Source organism: Eutrigla gurnardus, assembly GCF_963514095.1.
Source record: "Eutrigla gurnardus genome assembly, chromosome: 10".
In the NCBI taxonomy this organism is placed as follows: Eukaryota; Metazoa; Chordata; class Actinopteri; order Perciformes; family Triglidae; genus Eutrigla; species Eutrigla gurnardus.
The window spans coordinates 23,754,116-23,771,457 of NC_139924.1; the positions used below are offsets into that span (position 1 = coordinate 23,754,116).

General features: G+C 40.9%; 1 protein-coding gene across 3 annotated transcripts in view; it reads left to right on the forward strand.

Moving 5' to 3' along the window:
• cntn5 (contactin 5) overlaps window positions 1-17,342 on the forward strand; it is a 100,217-nt gene that overhangs the window by 70,083 nt on the left and 12,792 nt on the right. The window contains exons 9-16 of one of the 3 annotated variants that reach the window (XM_084019487.1): window positions 78-259; window positions 3,842-3,978; window positions 4,120-4,249; window positions 7,473-7,617; window positions 11,806-11,933; window positions 12,320-12,519; window positions 14,288-14,408; window positions 15,913-16,071. In XM_084019487.1, the coding sequence (XP_083875613.1) occupies window positions 78-259; window positions 3,842-3,978; window positions 4,120-4,249; window positions 7,473-7,617; window positions 11,806-11,933; window positions 12,320-12,519; window positions 14,288-14,408; window positions 15,913-16,071 (1,202 nt within the window). The remainder of the gene's footprint in view (window positions 1-77; window positions 260-3,841; window positions 3,979-4,119; window positions 4,250-7,472; window positions 7,618-11,805; window positions 11,934-12,319; window positions 12,520-14,287; window positions 14,409-15,912; window positions 16,072-17,342) is intronic. The other 2 variants (XM_084019488.1, XM_084019489.1) reach the window with 2 other exon arrangements.

A 17,342-nucleotide genomic window follows, 5' to 3' on the forward strand; every position in this document is an offset into this window, starting at 1 on the left:
GTATTTTGTGAAAGTACATGAACATATACTTATAATAAGTATTACAAAGTACACTGTACACACTTCTCTCCCCACAGTCCAGTGCCAACAATCACATGGAGGAAGATAAATGGCAACATCCCCAAAAAAGCAAGACTTCGGAAGTCCCAGGCTGTGCTGGAAATTCCCAACATTCAACTGGAGGACTCGGGAACTTACGAATGCAAAGCTGAGAATCCAAGAGGAGGCACTGCTTTCAAAGGACATCTACAGGTCTACAGTGAGTCCAAAGCATGCCCTCATTCTCTCCCTTCATTGGTTCATCTTGTACTTTAATATTTCAGGAAGGTGGGAGCACAGTCCTCCAAACAACAGTTCAACTTTGTAGGCTATTTTGGTCCTCCTGCACTGTTTCCAAGTATTTTTCATGCTCTAATCTTTGCCAGTTACAATATTCTCCTGGTCCCGATGGATTTGTTCAATAGTCAAAGGACTAATTATCTATCCATGGCAGACAATCCAAGAACAAGTTTTCATCACCTCATCAAATGTTTTTTATTTTAGCAGGTTTTAGCTGTCACGTGTGATTTGTGTTTAATGTTTTGAACTACTTCTCTCTGAGTTATTTTAATAGACCATTGTTAGTATTGTGCTCTTTTCCTTTTTAAAAAAAAAAGATTTGTCATTATATGATGGAATTATTTTGTGTCTTAGTAGTCACATCCATGCCTTTTGATGCTTCATATGAATGTGCTGCATGTTTTAATTCGGTTTCAGTTAATGGGTTGGAATCATCTGTAATTAGATAACACATTAATTATAGAATTATCAGTTTTAGGGAATTCAGACCTCACCTTCTTGCTTGGTCCATACTCACTTTGCAATGTTCTCATCTAAAATCGAATGCAGGTATACACTATAATGATGTATTTTAACAATTAAACACAGAGCTTTTCACGGTGTTCGGTTTCACGATACAGCTCACTTAAAGACCAATTTCTGTTTTCTAGCCCCTGTCCTGAATTACTAGCTCTGCCCATTATCATAGACTTGTCTATGAGGGTGCCTGTCATCCATTCCTTTCTGTCTGTGCCGTGTGCACAGGACCAAGATAATGGACTGCCTCAGCCTTGGTCGGACACATTTCCAAGGCCCTGCACTTCTTGGCAACCTCCATCCTGTTGACATCACAAGGAGAATAGGGAGCTAATTTGTAGCAGGTTCACGCTAAATGTAATTTACACAGGTCAGCTGGAAGTTTGAACTTCCATTGTGAGAGAGACCTTCCTGACCGTAATCATTCAATCACACCACACACACACAAAAGTATTCTACCGAAGGTGCCATATGCAAAGAATAGCAAAGAACGTGCTTGGCATCTTACTGCAGGAGAAGCAGCTCAATCCTGTCGTTTCCTCCTTTCTGCTGTTTTCTATATGCACTGTAGAAGAGGTACACTACTATTCAATGTACATGATTGGGTCTGGCCAGCTTTGTAAGACCATATAGTAAGCTAATCAAGATTAAAAATGAGTTGTATAATTATTATTATAGTAAGAAGCAGCAGATTTCATTTGTCAATGTGGAATTTGTACTAATTTATCACACTGACCCTATAATGAAATCACATAATTATCAGAAACTGTCAAACTTGTCCTCAGAAATTTAGTCTAGACAAACGGGTTATTTATTCATTTTTATTTTTTTTGTTACATCTGTTATTAAAAAATGTATTCACAAAAAAAGTATTATTATAAATATAAGTAGTAAAACGTCATTATGACACATAGAACAACTAAAATTACCATATGCCTTTTTTAATGTTTAATTTGAGTGTAAAGCATATAAGAGCAAAAGAGATTTAAATCAAAAGGGGAGGAAGAAAGCCTCAGTTCGTGATTAACTGATTAACATTCCTTCTCCTACTCAACGCTGGCAGAATGATCCAGCCCCAGTAAGAAATGGTCCATGTAAAGTGTATATCCTTGTTAATGTACAGGAATTGGAAAGTGCACAACCATATGTAGTATAAGATCCAGTAGATGGAAAGAGACTTCAAGATGAAAAGAAAATACATATAGCTGTACAGTGCTCAGATCTAGAGGAGACAGATTCTTAGCAGAATGTGTAGTTGGATGGGAACTGCGGATGTAGCCTTGGAAACACAAGAAAGTAGGCTATAGAGAAGGGAAAAAGAAAGGAGAAAAAGAAAGCTTCATGGATAATGGGCCCCAAGGAATGGTCATTGTTGCCTAGCTCGCTAGTGCCATGGGCCAGCCATGCAGTGGAACCGGAGAAAAGAAAAGTATAGTAAAAAACATAAACGTGATCCATCCAAAGAGAAGTCTGATTGCATGGAAGTCTAAGAGAAAATGATCCTATTTCTCACTTGATTAATATCTCAGTAAACATTGTAAACATGAGTTTATGGTCTCCATCTCTAGTTTTAAATCTTCTTCAATACAGCATGATGTCCATTCAGTAAATTATGGTTGCATTTAAATGAAAAGACAGTATATGATACAGCAGTGTATGCTTTGGAGCGGGCCTACCTTGTGATAGATCGCTACCGCGGCTTCACCACCGCGGATACCAAGGGAATCGGCTACTAAGATCACTTTAACACTTCTTTGCCGCTTGTGTTATTCAGATCCACCCGTCGCTCCTCTGCAGTCCAAATATGGTCACTTCCATTCATTAGTTGCAAAAATTCCAAGATGGCGACAGCCAAAACGAATTGGTCCACAAACCAATGGTTGACAATTACTAAGTTTAGTCTTACATACAGTCTAAGGCTGGTATACAGGTTTTACTGTAGTTTATACTTCACTGTGGTCTCAGAAACAAGCCCTGGGTGTTGAGGCAACACAATCTCACTCCCAACTCATCAAAGAGACGCTCAGTGGCTCTATACAGTCTCTTATCAAAATAAACTTCCAACATAAGTTTAATTAGTAACACAGGTACTTGGTAAGGCTTAGGAAAAGATTGAGTTTTTTGTTAAAAAAAAATTGTTCTGTAAAATATGTCTGCTGATGTTCCTATGTAGGTTATACTACAAAGGTTGCTCTTTATACTACATCTGTTGCCCTGAGAGTCTTATTATGATGCGGGTGGCTTCACATGGAGTTACTTGAAAGGCTGATGCATTTCATAAAAAGGGTGCTTCGGGATCAGACGCCAAGGGGAACTGACCAAGCGTTGGTACTTGAGTTGGGAGTAAGAATGGACTGGTTTATTACTGTACACCATTTTAAACGTTCCCCTTCCTTTCTTTGATGTCTGCCTGTGAGCCAGCGCCTCATTAAAATAGGTGGGCATTTTCCTTCAGTTCTTGAGGGGTAAAGAGCATAACAGAGGACTGGAAAAAAGAAGGTGCCTTATTACTCGATACATCGTGTGATTTATAGCAATGCACAAGGCTCATTTATCGTCACTGTACAACAGGGTTCACAACGAAGTGCAGTTTGTGGTTTGTATATATGTGTACGTTATCTCTGTTCAGTGCACTGCAGAATTATAGGAGCAATGGAAGTCAGTGTGTCATGGGTGTATTCAAGGATTGTGTAGCACCAAAAGACTATTAAGAACTACGAAAACCAAATGTGTGACATGTGTCAGCACACAAATGAGAAGGCATGGATACTATTCAAGTATATCCAAAACCTTATTTTTGCTTCTTTTGGGGCTGTAAGGTTAAGTGTCACTGTACCACATTCCTGCATCTACTGTCTCAAATACAACCTCTTATGTGTTGACAGTGTATTGGTGTTTCTTCTCATCTACATACAGGTGACCACACTTGTGACTTGTGTGTATCTTAAGGATATATCACTTATTCTAAATCTTTCTTTTTTCCAAGCCCTCCCTCAGTGGGTCAGAATGATTAATGATACCCAGATGGATAGTGGAGAGAAGCTCCAATGGGAGTGCAAGGCCATGGGGAGGCCCCGGCCCACCTATCACTGGCTTCGTAATGGTTTGCCCTTGACATCCCAGGTACTGCGCATACTACACACTTCTTCTTTTGTTGAGTACCATGAAACATCTCAATCATTCTTTTAAAACTTAACATTCACTATTTGTGGCAATATCATGTATAGAAAATCAATATTTAGATGTGATGTTCTCTTGTTGCAGGGTCGAGTTGAAATAGTGAATGGGGAACTGACCATTCACAGAGTGCAGCAGACGGACTCAGGAATGTACCAGTGTGCTGCAGGAAATAAATATGGGGCCGTCTACTCGAATGCTGAACTCAAGATTTTAGGTAGGCCTAATTGCACCTTTGGTTGATCATTTAGATTTGAGAAACCACAACATATAGTTAAAGTTGGCAGCTATACCTTTAGTGCAAGCATATTTCCTGATAGGCTGCAAGGATTAGAATTGCCGACTGAGTATTGGCATCGGAATAAGGGAGTGGGTGATGGGTAGGGGGAGATTGAAATGCAAGTGGGGAATGCTGAACTGTGAGATGTGCTGATTGCCAATCAATGGTCCCTGATTTAGCCCAAGCAGTGGACGGCATGAAAAAAAAGGACCCTTATGGTTCTATTCAATGAGGTGTCGGCCTGCATCAAGTTGAGAGTCTGGAACGGTTCTTCGTTATATCTGAAGAGAATGAAAAGCAATGACTTGTAGGTATAGATTTATACTAATGGGAGCAAACTCTGAAAGAAAGACATCAGTGGTTTCTTTTATGGAGTTTAATGGCTCCATTAGGGTCTTATTTCTCTGCTCTATCATTTGTCATCAAAGCAACCTTCTTCACAATACTCATTACTGAGAAAAAAACAATCTTTGGGCAAGCCTTTCATCAGGTACTTATTCATCAGTGTTTGCTATCATCATTTGATTATAACAATTATAAGTAGTAGCAGATACACATTTGAGTTAGTACATTGATCTGACATCTTTACAAGCATTTTTTTTTTAAAACAAGTACAAGTACAGCTGAAATTATTAGTCAGTTGATCCTTAGCTAAGCCCCGCCCCCTGCTGCTTCTCCATCAAGCAGTCAGAGCTACCACGGAGCCCACACTGTCACTAACTGCACTCCCTGCATGGATAATATCGAATTTATGGGAAAACAAAAAGGATCTCAGGATCCAGGAGGTGAAACTGATTCACCAGTGAAAACTGGTTAAATATATGAAGATGGAAGCTAAACAATCTTTTAAAGCAAAATCATTTCATGGTTCCAGCTTTACAATGTGACGATTCACTGCTTTTCCTTTTAATTAATTTCATGTGTCTATCTACTGATATGACTTTTATTGTATTACTTTCGGTAAATATTCATGGGCTATGTTATTCTCATAAGCCTTTATTTAAGTGACATCTTGAATGCAGGACTTTTGTCTTTTGCTCGAGTAGTTTTACAATCTATTACTTCCTCCCCCACTGACTGTTATTAACTCAAACACTGTACAATGTTTTCATTTTTTATTCAGTTTTTGTACATGGTGAAAAAAGCATGCTCTTGAAAAGTGAAGGACACTAAAAGCCAAGGAAACTGTGCTCTTCAGACTTACATGTAAGGCTTCAGGCTAAAAACACAATAGTCGTACTGAATGACGGTCTCCTCTTCTGTGTTGATGCACTATTTTCTCCCAGTCATATTCTCTACTGGGATCCATCTGGTGACACCCGTTCCCCCTTTGTGTTTCCCAGGGGGACAGTTTGATTTACTGTCTGTGTGGCGTGCCCTTTTTTGAAGGGGAATCTGTGGCATTTTGAGAATCTTATTGCAAATGGACCAAGTTTGTTTTGCAAAAGAACTATGAATTGTTTGTCCCTAAATCCTTCCGTTTAAAATCATCAAAAAAAACAACCACATTTTAGTTGATTTAAAGTCACAATGTTGTTCTTGAGTTTAATAAGCTTTATGTGAGCCGATGGGGCAGCGCCTTAGTCACAGTCACAATGATGATGTTTGGAAGCTGGTGATGAATGCTTTCATAACTGTACCCCCCAGGCATGTCTTCCCAGTGACCTGTGCTCTGTGGAGATGTCCACAAGCAAACACTATCAGGACAGATTACATGGCTAATAACAGCCTGCAGATGAGCGATCACTGAAGGCTACACAGGGGCAGCGGCCGCCCTCATGCCTGTGATCTTGTCCCAGATCCAGCTCTTCTGGGAGGGTGGCGGGTGAAGCAATAAGGGTACTGCTGCCACCAGCTGCAGGCCTGCTTTTATTTTGATTAAAACAAATACACACAGCAACTGCTCTGTTTTCGGCTACTTTCCGTGTCTAGAGGGACCTCTGCCACTCAGGCAACTACTCAGCCTCAAAGACACAAGTGTTACGGGGAGAGGGGTCAGCCTGTAGCTACAGATGGGATTGAATTGTCATTGTGTATAATGTCACCTATAGAGCATCATTCAGGATTTGAATAATCACAGTTGACAAAGCCTTACAGCCTGTAGATGGCCTTGATGTGTAATACTGCTGTATACCAGTACCACATCAGCGTTGGTGCCTCAAGCCTTATTTAGACCATTAGTGCCTTATTCATTCTCTTGAGCAAGCCGTGATTGTTTAAACATGATTTATTATTCAAACAGGCAGCCTGGTTTTATATGGGTTAAAAAAACAAAATTCATAAAAGCAGTACAAAGCATCCAACCATGTCATCATTAGCATGATGACAGTTATTTAATAATTAGACAGCACAACACATTGTATATTTATGGAATGGATGCTGAATTAACACAGAATTAAGACAAACTGTTATGATACAGTATATAAAAGCATGTTCAGCCAATGTTTGTATGGAAGCATACTTTGTAATGCTTCATGTGGAAAATCTAATTTGAAATAAATTAGCATTTTGATCAAGCATTTTGAGTCATGAAGTGTCAGTCTAAACCCTCTAGCCTCTTTTGAAATAATGACTTTGAAATGCCACAGTTGAAGACACGTTACGAGTATTATGTTTATGAATGCGGTACATTTAAGCAACCACACAATTAATTAAAACCACATTAAGAAGTTTTGCCAGTAAAGCAAGCTCACAGAATCTGCTAGTCGGGGTGTTTTCAGATGTTACTTGGACGTTCAGCAGAAACGGCTACACCAGGATCCGTCGGTGTCATTTTCAGTTGAGCAGATATACAATTAGCTTACCGATGTGCCACAAACCGCTGCTCACATTTTTATCCAAGGCAACATTGTTCTAGTTTTTGTTAGTTTGTTTGACGGAGAAAAGGGAATCATCTTCACAATAAGCCCTTTTATCAGGAGACATTTGATTCAGTGTTTGATCTAAAGATAGATCAATGGTCTTACCAATACAATGCTCAGCAGAATGTCTATTTACATAACCTCAACTGATTCTAAAAGGAATTTAACATGATTGCTTTGACAAGAGCCACACTTTGTAAGTAATAAATCACATACTGTATGCATATTTGTGTGTAGACTTTGATATGACTACATCATTTCCTGACATTCTTTATAAATGTGTTATGTGTCTCACACAGCGTCGGCCCCTGTCTTCGTCCACAATCCCATCCGGGTCATCGCCACACTTGGAAAAGATGTATCTCTGGAGTGCAAACCCAAAGCATCGCCCAAACCACGAGTAACGTGGAAGAGAGGAGACCGCAGGATACAGCAAAATAGAAGGTACGGCGAAGAATCGTGTTTCACTCGCTTTCTCATATGAATAAGAAATATGTCAGCTTTTTGATCCGTGAAGAAAACTCTCCATTTACACGCAGCTTGCGAGAGCCCCGACGCTGACAGGGAACCACTGCTCTGACAAAAAATATGACCTTCTCACACAACATAACTGCATTGTGAATTACATTTTTAGGGGAAACATTTGGTCATGGATTGTTTTCTCTTGACGGATCACAAATTAGTCTGAAATTAGTTTTATTGCCTGAACCTAACTCTGTAGTTTTGTTGCCTTATCCTATGTAGTTTTTTTGTGTTTAAAAACTGCGACCATTCAGTCCACAGACTTTGGTCATCATACCAGACTATAGCCTAACTTCTTCTCTTGTATCATAGCAACAAACGTGGTGGTGGTGGGGTTGCATTTTTTTATTTATTTTTTATTCTAGATACCATGACACGATGCCTTGTGATTTAATATCTCATACTTTAATATCTGACATACTTCATCACACTAGTGCCTTGAAGCTCTCCTGGTCATTGATTTGCAACATTGTCTAATATATTCGGAGATATTAAAGAGATAGATGGGTACCTCAGTAGAAGTGGTATAGTCTCTATAATTGCACTGCGTATCGTCATAACACCCAAGCCTCGGTATTGATATAATCTGTGGTATTGAAAAGAGAAATGTGTAATTTCGTACCATGAAATATTACTAAAATAATGATCTGCCGTGAGCTCTTTACTGTTCATTCAAAATACAGTCAGAAAATGTTGGAGGCCATGTTACTGGAATTACAGCTTTAAAGTATTTTAGACTTTTAGGAAGGATTTTTCTGTTATTGGGACGGATGGTGTAAGATTTCTTTGCAGACTGGTAGATTTGATGCAGCTCTGTGTTATAAATAAGATCTGATTTTTTTCCTCTGCACTGTGTACAGAACAGAATATTATGAGAGAAAGTTAATTGCCCTGTAAAATATGTATGAAGTCATGAAAGGTTTGTCTCCCTCAATATCTTCATGTGGGTTTTCATCATAGTTTCAAGGCATAACTTCAGCCATTCTGTCTCATGCCCTTCAGGGATTGTTTCCACGTCTTGTTGTTACCGATCACGGTTTCATTACTGTAACTGAAATTAAGTGTCACTACTAGATAAAACACCTTAGGTACTGGCAAAGCTCCTGAGACTCGTCCTCAACCCCACCTCCTTCTCAGGGATGCTGACAATTTAGACCGCACAATTTCATTTGGAATTCACATGCAGTTTAATGCATCATCTTTTATGAGAAACCTCTCTCCGTTGCACCGAGAGGGGGCTGAGCAGGGTGAGGGTCCATCAATCAAACTGAGCGACGCCGCTGAAATTATCAGTCACTGCTGAGCATCCACAAGTTTGGAGTGAGAGAACAGAACCTTTGTTTATCAGCCAAGATTCAGATGTCTGTTCAACAGCCTTGCAGCCAGTTGATAATCAGATCCTGAGTGTGTTGCCCTCCCAAACAGCCTCTGACAGGTGAGAGAAAGCAGTATTCAGGAATTAGTTCATGCTGTCTCAGAGGTTGATGCAAATATTTATTTCATTTTCCACTAAAAGAGAATGATCCTCTGATTTGCTGATTTTTGATGTCTGTTCTCTATAGAAGTACTGGCTTCAGCAGATAGTGAGTGTTGCCCTAAAATGGTGATAAATGACCCTGGTTTGTCTGGATCTGATAAAGCTTTTAAGGCTTTAGACTTGTCAAACCTTTCCAAATCCATTTTTCTGTGTGCGTGTGATTCATACCTGTCCGACTTGTGATCTTATTTTTATCTGACTTCAAATAAAGTCGTTTCTAAAGACAGCAGACAATTCTTGACACATAATATTGGCAAAGCAGTTAATTGTGTGATTTATCATTGACTGCTAAGTGCTGGCCTTATAATATGTACAAAGTGTGGTCCATTTTCTTCACAATCTCACAGTATTACCACATTCAGTAACTTTTCACACGGATTCTTCTTAAGATGTACACGGTGCTTTTATAAAAAGCTAAATCCAATTAAGAGTTTGACACTCTAATAGGATATTTGATGCAACTTAACGATACTACTGTATTGCGAGTTAATGAACTGGATAACACAGTCTTTAAGGGGTCACTGCTCAACTGGAGATCAACCTTGTGAAAAAGGTGATTTCTATCTAAAAAAGAGCCAAAGTAAAGACAAGCTGTGCGTTGTCAGGTCTTGGCCAGGGTGACTCCTGCAAGGATTTTTTTGCCATTACCTATAGTAAAGAGTTTATGGATGGAGAGACGTTCTGTTCTTGGAAGAACAAGGGAGGAATCGAAACAGCTTCACGTTTATCTGGCATTGACAGCTGTGCTGACTTAATGAAGGTTTGTAATTAACATGGATTTCCGCTAATGTTCAGGGCTTTTGTCTCTTAAACAGAAAGTATTAATCCCATTAGTTTGGAAGTATGTGGCAGACTCAGCTTATGCTCGCAAATTTATATATATTTATATATATATATACACATCTGTATATGATTATTATTGAATATATATTATTGAATATATTTAATATACACACATACATGTATTTTAATTATATATGTATTTATTTATTTATATGTATTTCCCTAAATGCAATATAAGGATGCTGTGTTCTTCTAAGTGTTTCCTTCAGATATCCTTAGGTTGAATGTGTCTCTATATCGCGTGTATCAAACAGACTCTAGCGTGGCCTCTCTGCCTCAGTGTCCTTGTCAGATGTGAATTTCCTCCCTAATTTGAAAAATGTCTCCTGGCTGCAGATTGCTCCTGAATTGTCTATGTGTGGCATGATTTTGTCACGCCTTCGTGAGTTTCTCTTTGCCAATTCCAGTCACCTTGCCCATGATGAAAGAGCTTACCGTTGCAAATAGAAATGCCAAACAATACAAATTAAATTAGAAGATGAGGATACCTCTCACACACATTCCCATCATTGTGTTTAATTTGGGATGAAACTGATTTTCTAATATAATGACTTAATTACCACCACTATAGGTGAATTAAATGTGATATAAATATATATTATTTCTATTTTTTTATTAGAAGGGGTTTGCAACAGCTTTGCAAGCGGAGAGGGCAGCAGCTTGACATAATTGCCAATACTATACTTGTCTATGATTCCTGCTCTGCAGCCATCTGCTGACACACTGATTCCACTGTTGTTACATCCTATATCATCTGATGTCAAGCACTTAATCCTCCAGCTGTTATTTACAACTCAGAGCAAAATGTTGGGACAGTATTGCTATTGTCCTTCAGCTGGATGAGAGGCTACTTAGGAATGCAGGCGTGGTGTTGTTTGTTTGTTTTTTTCCCCTCTCTATTCCACTTGAGTTTCCCAGGAGGACCGTTCACTGATATGCACACCTTGGTTTGACAGCTTTTGCTTTAGATGCATTGAATGCAGCCATATTTAGAGTTTAGCGTTTATTTAAATTCATGGAAATATCGATGCAGAGGAGCAAAGAATCACAACATCTATTTCATTTCATGTTTTATCTTGTTTTCCTTTAATTGTTGAATGAATCAAATGACAGCGTTTAGTGTTGTTTCAACAGCCCGAGATCAGATGCAATGCATAATTGTACACAAATTGAAAATCAGAGGAGTAATGTGTTTCTTTGTTCTTGACACGAATACCTTTTTTTTTTTTTTTACTGAAAATGTGTCCCCATAACCTCAATGTGTATCTTTAATAGCATCTGTGTTTTAATCCTGTTCGAGATAGGGCTACTTAGTGCTATCTGCGAATCCGAATCATTAACACATTTAAATAGTTGATTGATCTTTTCCGAAAGGGTTTATTTCCATGTTCCCTTGTTGAAGGTTACACAGCGAACACAAAGACTGATCTTGACTTCACGTCCCTCCGTCCTCTGAGCTTTGTTGTAACACAAGCGACGTACTGTCAGACACTTTTTGTCCTTCAACTCAATGATGATAACTTGCTCGCTGTAAACCCTGTTTTATCCACTGGATCTCTAGTGGATGATTATTTCAAGAATATCTTCTTGTCTCATCCCAAATCCCAAATGTTGCTATTCTTGTCACCCGACACAAACATATAGCCTCATGCCTAAAAACTTGTCGGGCAACTGTTTGTACGCGTGTTTGTTTCTCATACCAGTATTGATTTTTGTGTCCTTTCTCGCAGGATTATGTTGTTACGGAACAATACTCTGAGAATTGTTAACTCGAGCCGGGATGATGAGGGGAACTATGTGTGCCGGGCAGAGAATCAGTTGGGCTCGGCAGAGATGACTGCCATACTGTGGGTAAAAGGTAAGCGATGCCCTGGGGGCCTTTATTTTCTGCCAAATTAGCACAAGTCAGCCACCAGTAAACAGTCCCCTAATGTCATTTTTTCCCCCACCTTTACTCGGTGCCAGGACATTTAATGTGCTTGCTCAACCATGAACCAAGGGCTCTTTCTTTCGAGAATCATATTACAGGGGCACAGCGTCGAGGCTTCGGCCTCATAGATGCACTGTACACAGTGTAGATAGAGCCAAGCAGGATGTTTATCTGAGAATGGTGAACGTTTTTTGCCCGAGTCAGGCTTGGGTTCTCGTGCTCGCTCCGGCAGTGATGTCACAGGCGTGTGCAGCTGCTTGGACGCTAGCTTTTGGTTAGCCGGAGGTGATAGTTTAGCAGCTTTGTGCTTCCAGAGGCCATGCGTGTGGAGCTGAGCCCGAGCAGAGTGGAAGTGACCGTGGGCGAGAGCGTGGTGCTCAGCTGCAAGGCCACACATGACACGTCGCTGGACGTGGCCTTCCAGTGGTTCTTCAACCAGAAACCAATCAACTTTCAGCAGGACGGCGGTCACTTTGAATACATCCAAACAGTAAGAGCAAGAGTAAGAGCAAAAGTAAGACTAAGAATAAAATGATCCTATTGTTTGTCCTCTGGTCTGTCTGTCTGCCTACCTATATGTGTGTCTATCTGTCTCTCTCTCTCTCTATCTGTCTGTCTTTATATCTGTCCCTCTCTCCCTCTCCATCTGTCCGTCTCTCTCTCTCTCTCTCTCTCTCTCTCTCTCTCTCTCTCTCTCTCTCTCTCTCTCTCTCTGTCTGTCTGTGTCTCCCTCTCTCCTTCTGTGTGTCGATCTGTCTGTCTCTCTCTCTCTCTCTCTATCTGTCTGTCTTTATATCTGTCCCTCTCTCCCTCTCCGTCTGTCCGTCTATCTCTCTCTCTCTCTCTCTGTCTATCTGTGTCTCCCTCTCTCCTTCTGTGTGTCGATCTGTCTGTCTGTCTCTCTCTCTCTCTCTATCTATCTGTCTGTCTATATATCTGTCCCTCTCTCCCTCTCCATCTGTCCGTCTATCTCTCTCTCTCTCTCTCTCTCTCTCTCTCTCTCTCTCTCTCTGCCTATTTGCGTCTCCCTCTCTCCTTCTGTGTGTCGATCTGTCTGTCTGTGTGTCTCTCTCTCTCTCTGTCTGTCTATCTGTCTCTCTCTCTCTTCGTCTGTCGATCTCTCTGTCTATCTACCTGTATGTCTGCCTGTATATCTCTCTCTCCCTCTCTGTATGCGCGTTAATCTGTCTGTCTGTCTGTCTGTCTGTCTATATATCTGTCTCTCTCCCTCTCTGTCTGTCCGTCTATCTCTCTCTATCTGTGTCTCTCTCGTGCCCCCGTCTGTCGATCTCTCTGTCTATCTACCGGTATGTCTGCCTGTATCTCTCTCTCCCTCTCCGTCTGTGTGTCTGTCCCTCTCTCCCTCTCCGTCTGTCCGTCTGTCTATTTAAGGTAATGGTTTTAATTACTTACTACAAACACTTGTTAGCTCTGTATAAAGAATCAGTTCTGCTAAAGATCAGAGGGTCATCAAGATGTCGTATAAATTCTCCCAGTGAGAACAAAACCTACACAACCAGCCTCTCTAAAGCAACACTGTAACATGTGGAGGCTTGTCATTTTAACCTTCCCCTTTGACCTTCTCTTCTTCTGGCCATGTTTTAGTTGTGCCCGTTTGCTCTGGTTAACCTACTGGGAGATTATGACTGATGAGTCATACAATGAAACCCTCTGAAAAAAGAAACGTGTCCCACACAGTAACATTATTCTGCTAAATGTCACTTGTACACGCATCACACTGAATTAATGAATTTCATCAAGCATATCTGTCATTCTTTATACTTTTACACAGCAGCATCTTACATTTCCCCTCTGCAAAATACAGGGGGAAAAAAACGTTAGTGACTCAATCATGAAATGGAGCAAATTTGCAAGAGTAGGGAGTCGTCGTTATGTCACTATTCTTTATCAGCAGTCACATCTGTCCTGATGTGTCCTGTGCCACTAGCCAGGCTCAGGAGAGTATTTGCAGGGACAATCCTTTCAGGCACCACAGATTCCTGGCTGATGCATGGTTTGTAATTTTAATCAGGTTTCGTGCTAAACAGCTGCCTGTAGACGGTGAATTATTCCCAGCCTTGCCTCAGGCGTTTCTCATTTCAAGAGTGAGGAAATAGGGGGAGCTGAAGAATGTAGCAGCTAGCACCTGAACTGAACAGCAGTCTCTCGAGCCACATGAGCCTCTACAAGATGTAAAGGAATCACACTTTTTTTTGTGTGTCAAGCCTTTTTAGGCCTGCTTAATACTTAACTTCTGTAATTCTTTTCTTCCCCAATTGCAGCAGTCTTCGACCGTGGATCTGATGATTAGGAGCATTTTGTTGAAGCATGCTGGGAAGTATGGGTGCCGGGCCCAGACCAGTGCTGACACTGTATTTGCGGAGGCTGAACTTCTTGTTCGAGGTGAGCTTGTTATGTCAGTGCACTGCGATGTCTCCTGTATGCTCTCTTTGTGGAGATAGTGACTCACCGTCTCCCCCTGAACTGAGCCCACTATCCTGCAAAGAATCCACATCTTATGCTGAATTACTCTTGGCAGCTTTAGTCCAGTGGAAATAGACACGATGACGATCACGACAGAAATCTTTGAAATTTGGTTTGTAGAAAGTAAAGCGGATTTGCGGAGCTATCTACATAGAACATTAGAAATGTGCTCCTATTGGACACAGTTGCTAATTGGAGCCCCTTGATTGCAGACTGACCAATCAAATCGTAGCATCGTCCAGCTCTGATCAGGGACCAACCACTATAAGCTCTGCTCTATAGACTCTCATGAATCTATATTTTCAGGCTGGGCTTAGCGGATGGTCAATTGCTCAATGACTGTTTCTATGTTATTTGACCTTTTGATCTTGACTACTTTTTATGGTCACTGTGAGTACGGCTGGACAGACGGCCTGCATGAACAGTTTCTGATTGTTGGCGATAATGTCAGCACAGTCATTGGCCATGTTTCTCACATCATTTCTGTTGAGATGACATGACGGGATATTTTGGCATGATAACATAGTTCTCTGAGATATTTCATATTCATATTGAACAATTAATGATTACACTATGACGAACTGTGATTTTAAAAAAATGTGTTAAACGCCCTTCACTTTACACTGCATTCTGTCTTCTGCTTTAATAATTTAGATAATTTGCCAAATTATTTGAAATATCTCTATCACAAAAATATGACTATATTGTGACATTAACCTTCACCACATATTTAATGTGTTGGTGGTTGCCAATTAACATTACAGTAAGCACTATTACAGGGGAGGACATGTTTTTGGGGGGCACACTATAAACAGGGTGCTCTTCCTGTCGTGACACAAAATGCATCTTAATGTCCCGAAATGCAAATGCACCTTTCAGTGCAAGCTTCTAATGGGCACTTTTTGGGGACACAGAACATTGGTTTTCATTGAGCGCACCAGCTGCCAGCTTTTCATTTACAGCTGTTTCCCCTAGAGTCTTCAGACGATTGCTGCTCTTGCAGATTACATTTACTTCTGAAGGCTGAGGTAAACATATGTTCAGCTGTATGAGAACACAGGAAGGTCTACCGCACAGTCATCCTCAGCAGAACTGGTAAACTGCCTCTGAAACCCCCCAAAAAGCAAAGCTTCAATATCCCTGAATCAGCATGAAATCCTTGGCAGCGGATCTGTGGCAGCCCCGGATCCTGGTTCGGTTTAGAATGTCGTGTTCTCGCCTGTTGTTGCAGAGATTACAGCAGTGAATTGATGTAGTCGTCATGAACACACTACGGCACATTCTTCTTAATGCTTGCATGGCCATAAGGGTAGCTAGCAACTGATTAAGACGTCAGAGTGTGGATGAGCTGACAACAGCAACATTGGTGGTTCAGCTGTTCAAACCAGTAATTTAATGTGTCTCCTTACCCTCTTTCCACCAGGTCCTCCTGGACCCCCCGGGGTGGTGATAGTGGAGGAGATCACTGATACCATGGCCACCCTGTCCTGGACTCGTGGCCTGGACAACCACAGCCCTATCAGCACCTATAATTTACAGGCCCGCAGCCCATTTTCATTAGGCTGGCAAACTGTCAAAACAGGTAATCAATAAGGAGCAAATTGCAGTCACTAGATCTCTGAGGTTAATGTGGGGCCGTATACAAAGGCCTTAATCCTGCCCAAAGTCATGTACGGTAATGGTGAATCAGCCCAACAAGACCAAGTCCACAGAGTAAGAGGGGCCTGCAGGAATGAGTCCTAAACCCCTGAGGATCCCTCTGATTTGGCTAAATGAGGCTACAGAACGTCATCATGCAGACGAGTGTCTAATCCTGCTCATGGAACACGGTGTGGTTTGTTTATAGCCTAACATTACCATCCTACTTCAAAAATCGTAAAAGTGTTGTTTGTTCAGATTGTCTTCCTGAAGATAAGATTTTTCAGGGAACCGGCACAGTGCTGGCTTCTGGGGTCCAAGAGTGCATCATCTCTGTACCACTTTATGGATCAAATGTCTTGTTTCTTTGGATCAAACTCTGACCTGAAGAGTTTTTCCTGTTTTTTTGTCAGATGCTTGTTCTCTTTCCAGCTGTCGTTTCATGTTTGAACTTTGCTGTTGTTCAGAGGAGCTTAGCTGAAAGTCATCTGAGCCGACATCAAATGTCAGGAATTTTATTCACTGTCACATCAGCGGTTGATGGAAAATTAACCTTTTTGGGCATTTTTGGGTTTTAAGACGATGTATTCATGTTCATTTAGCATAGATGCACTTTCACTGCTTTTAAATGAATCCGCTTCTTTTTGCTGTACCTTGACAGATATAGCATCAGTTACTATCACTTAGCGTTTAAGGATGAAGGCTTCCTAAGACGTGTGTGTAATCCGTCTTAATATGGCTATGTGATAATAATGGCAGAGTTTAAGGTGTGATAATGATTCATTGCGGCAGATATATAAATCACACTTTGCATACACTCCTCTCACATCGTGCCTGTTCAACCACATTTAATTCGATAAAGCACAATTAGGACTATGTGATGTATTGTCAGTGTTGCACTTGAAGGGGGTCGGGCTTTCAGCTCACACTCCCTGCAAAGAGAGTTATCAGCTGGTGTTTGAAGAGCAGCTTGCTTGACAGAGTGGTCTCATCGTGAGCTGCTTCGGATGATAAGAGTGTAAGCTCCTCAGCTCCGCTCCCCCCCCCCAATGTTGCCTTGGTTAGCACAGGGAGAGACCTCTGGTTCATTTGTGACACGGATATGCCTTTCAGTCAATGTTTGTTGTTGCAGGATCAATATTGACAAAGCTTGATTAAGGCGAGGCTGAAGAAACCAGATTAGTTGTGTTACCTGCTTGTAATTCTGCTCAAAAT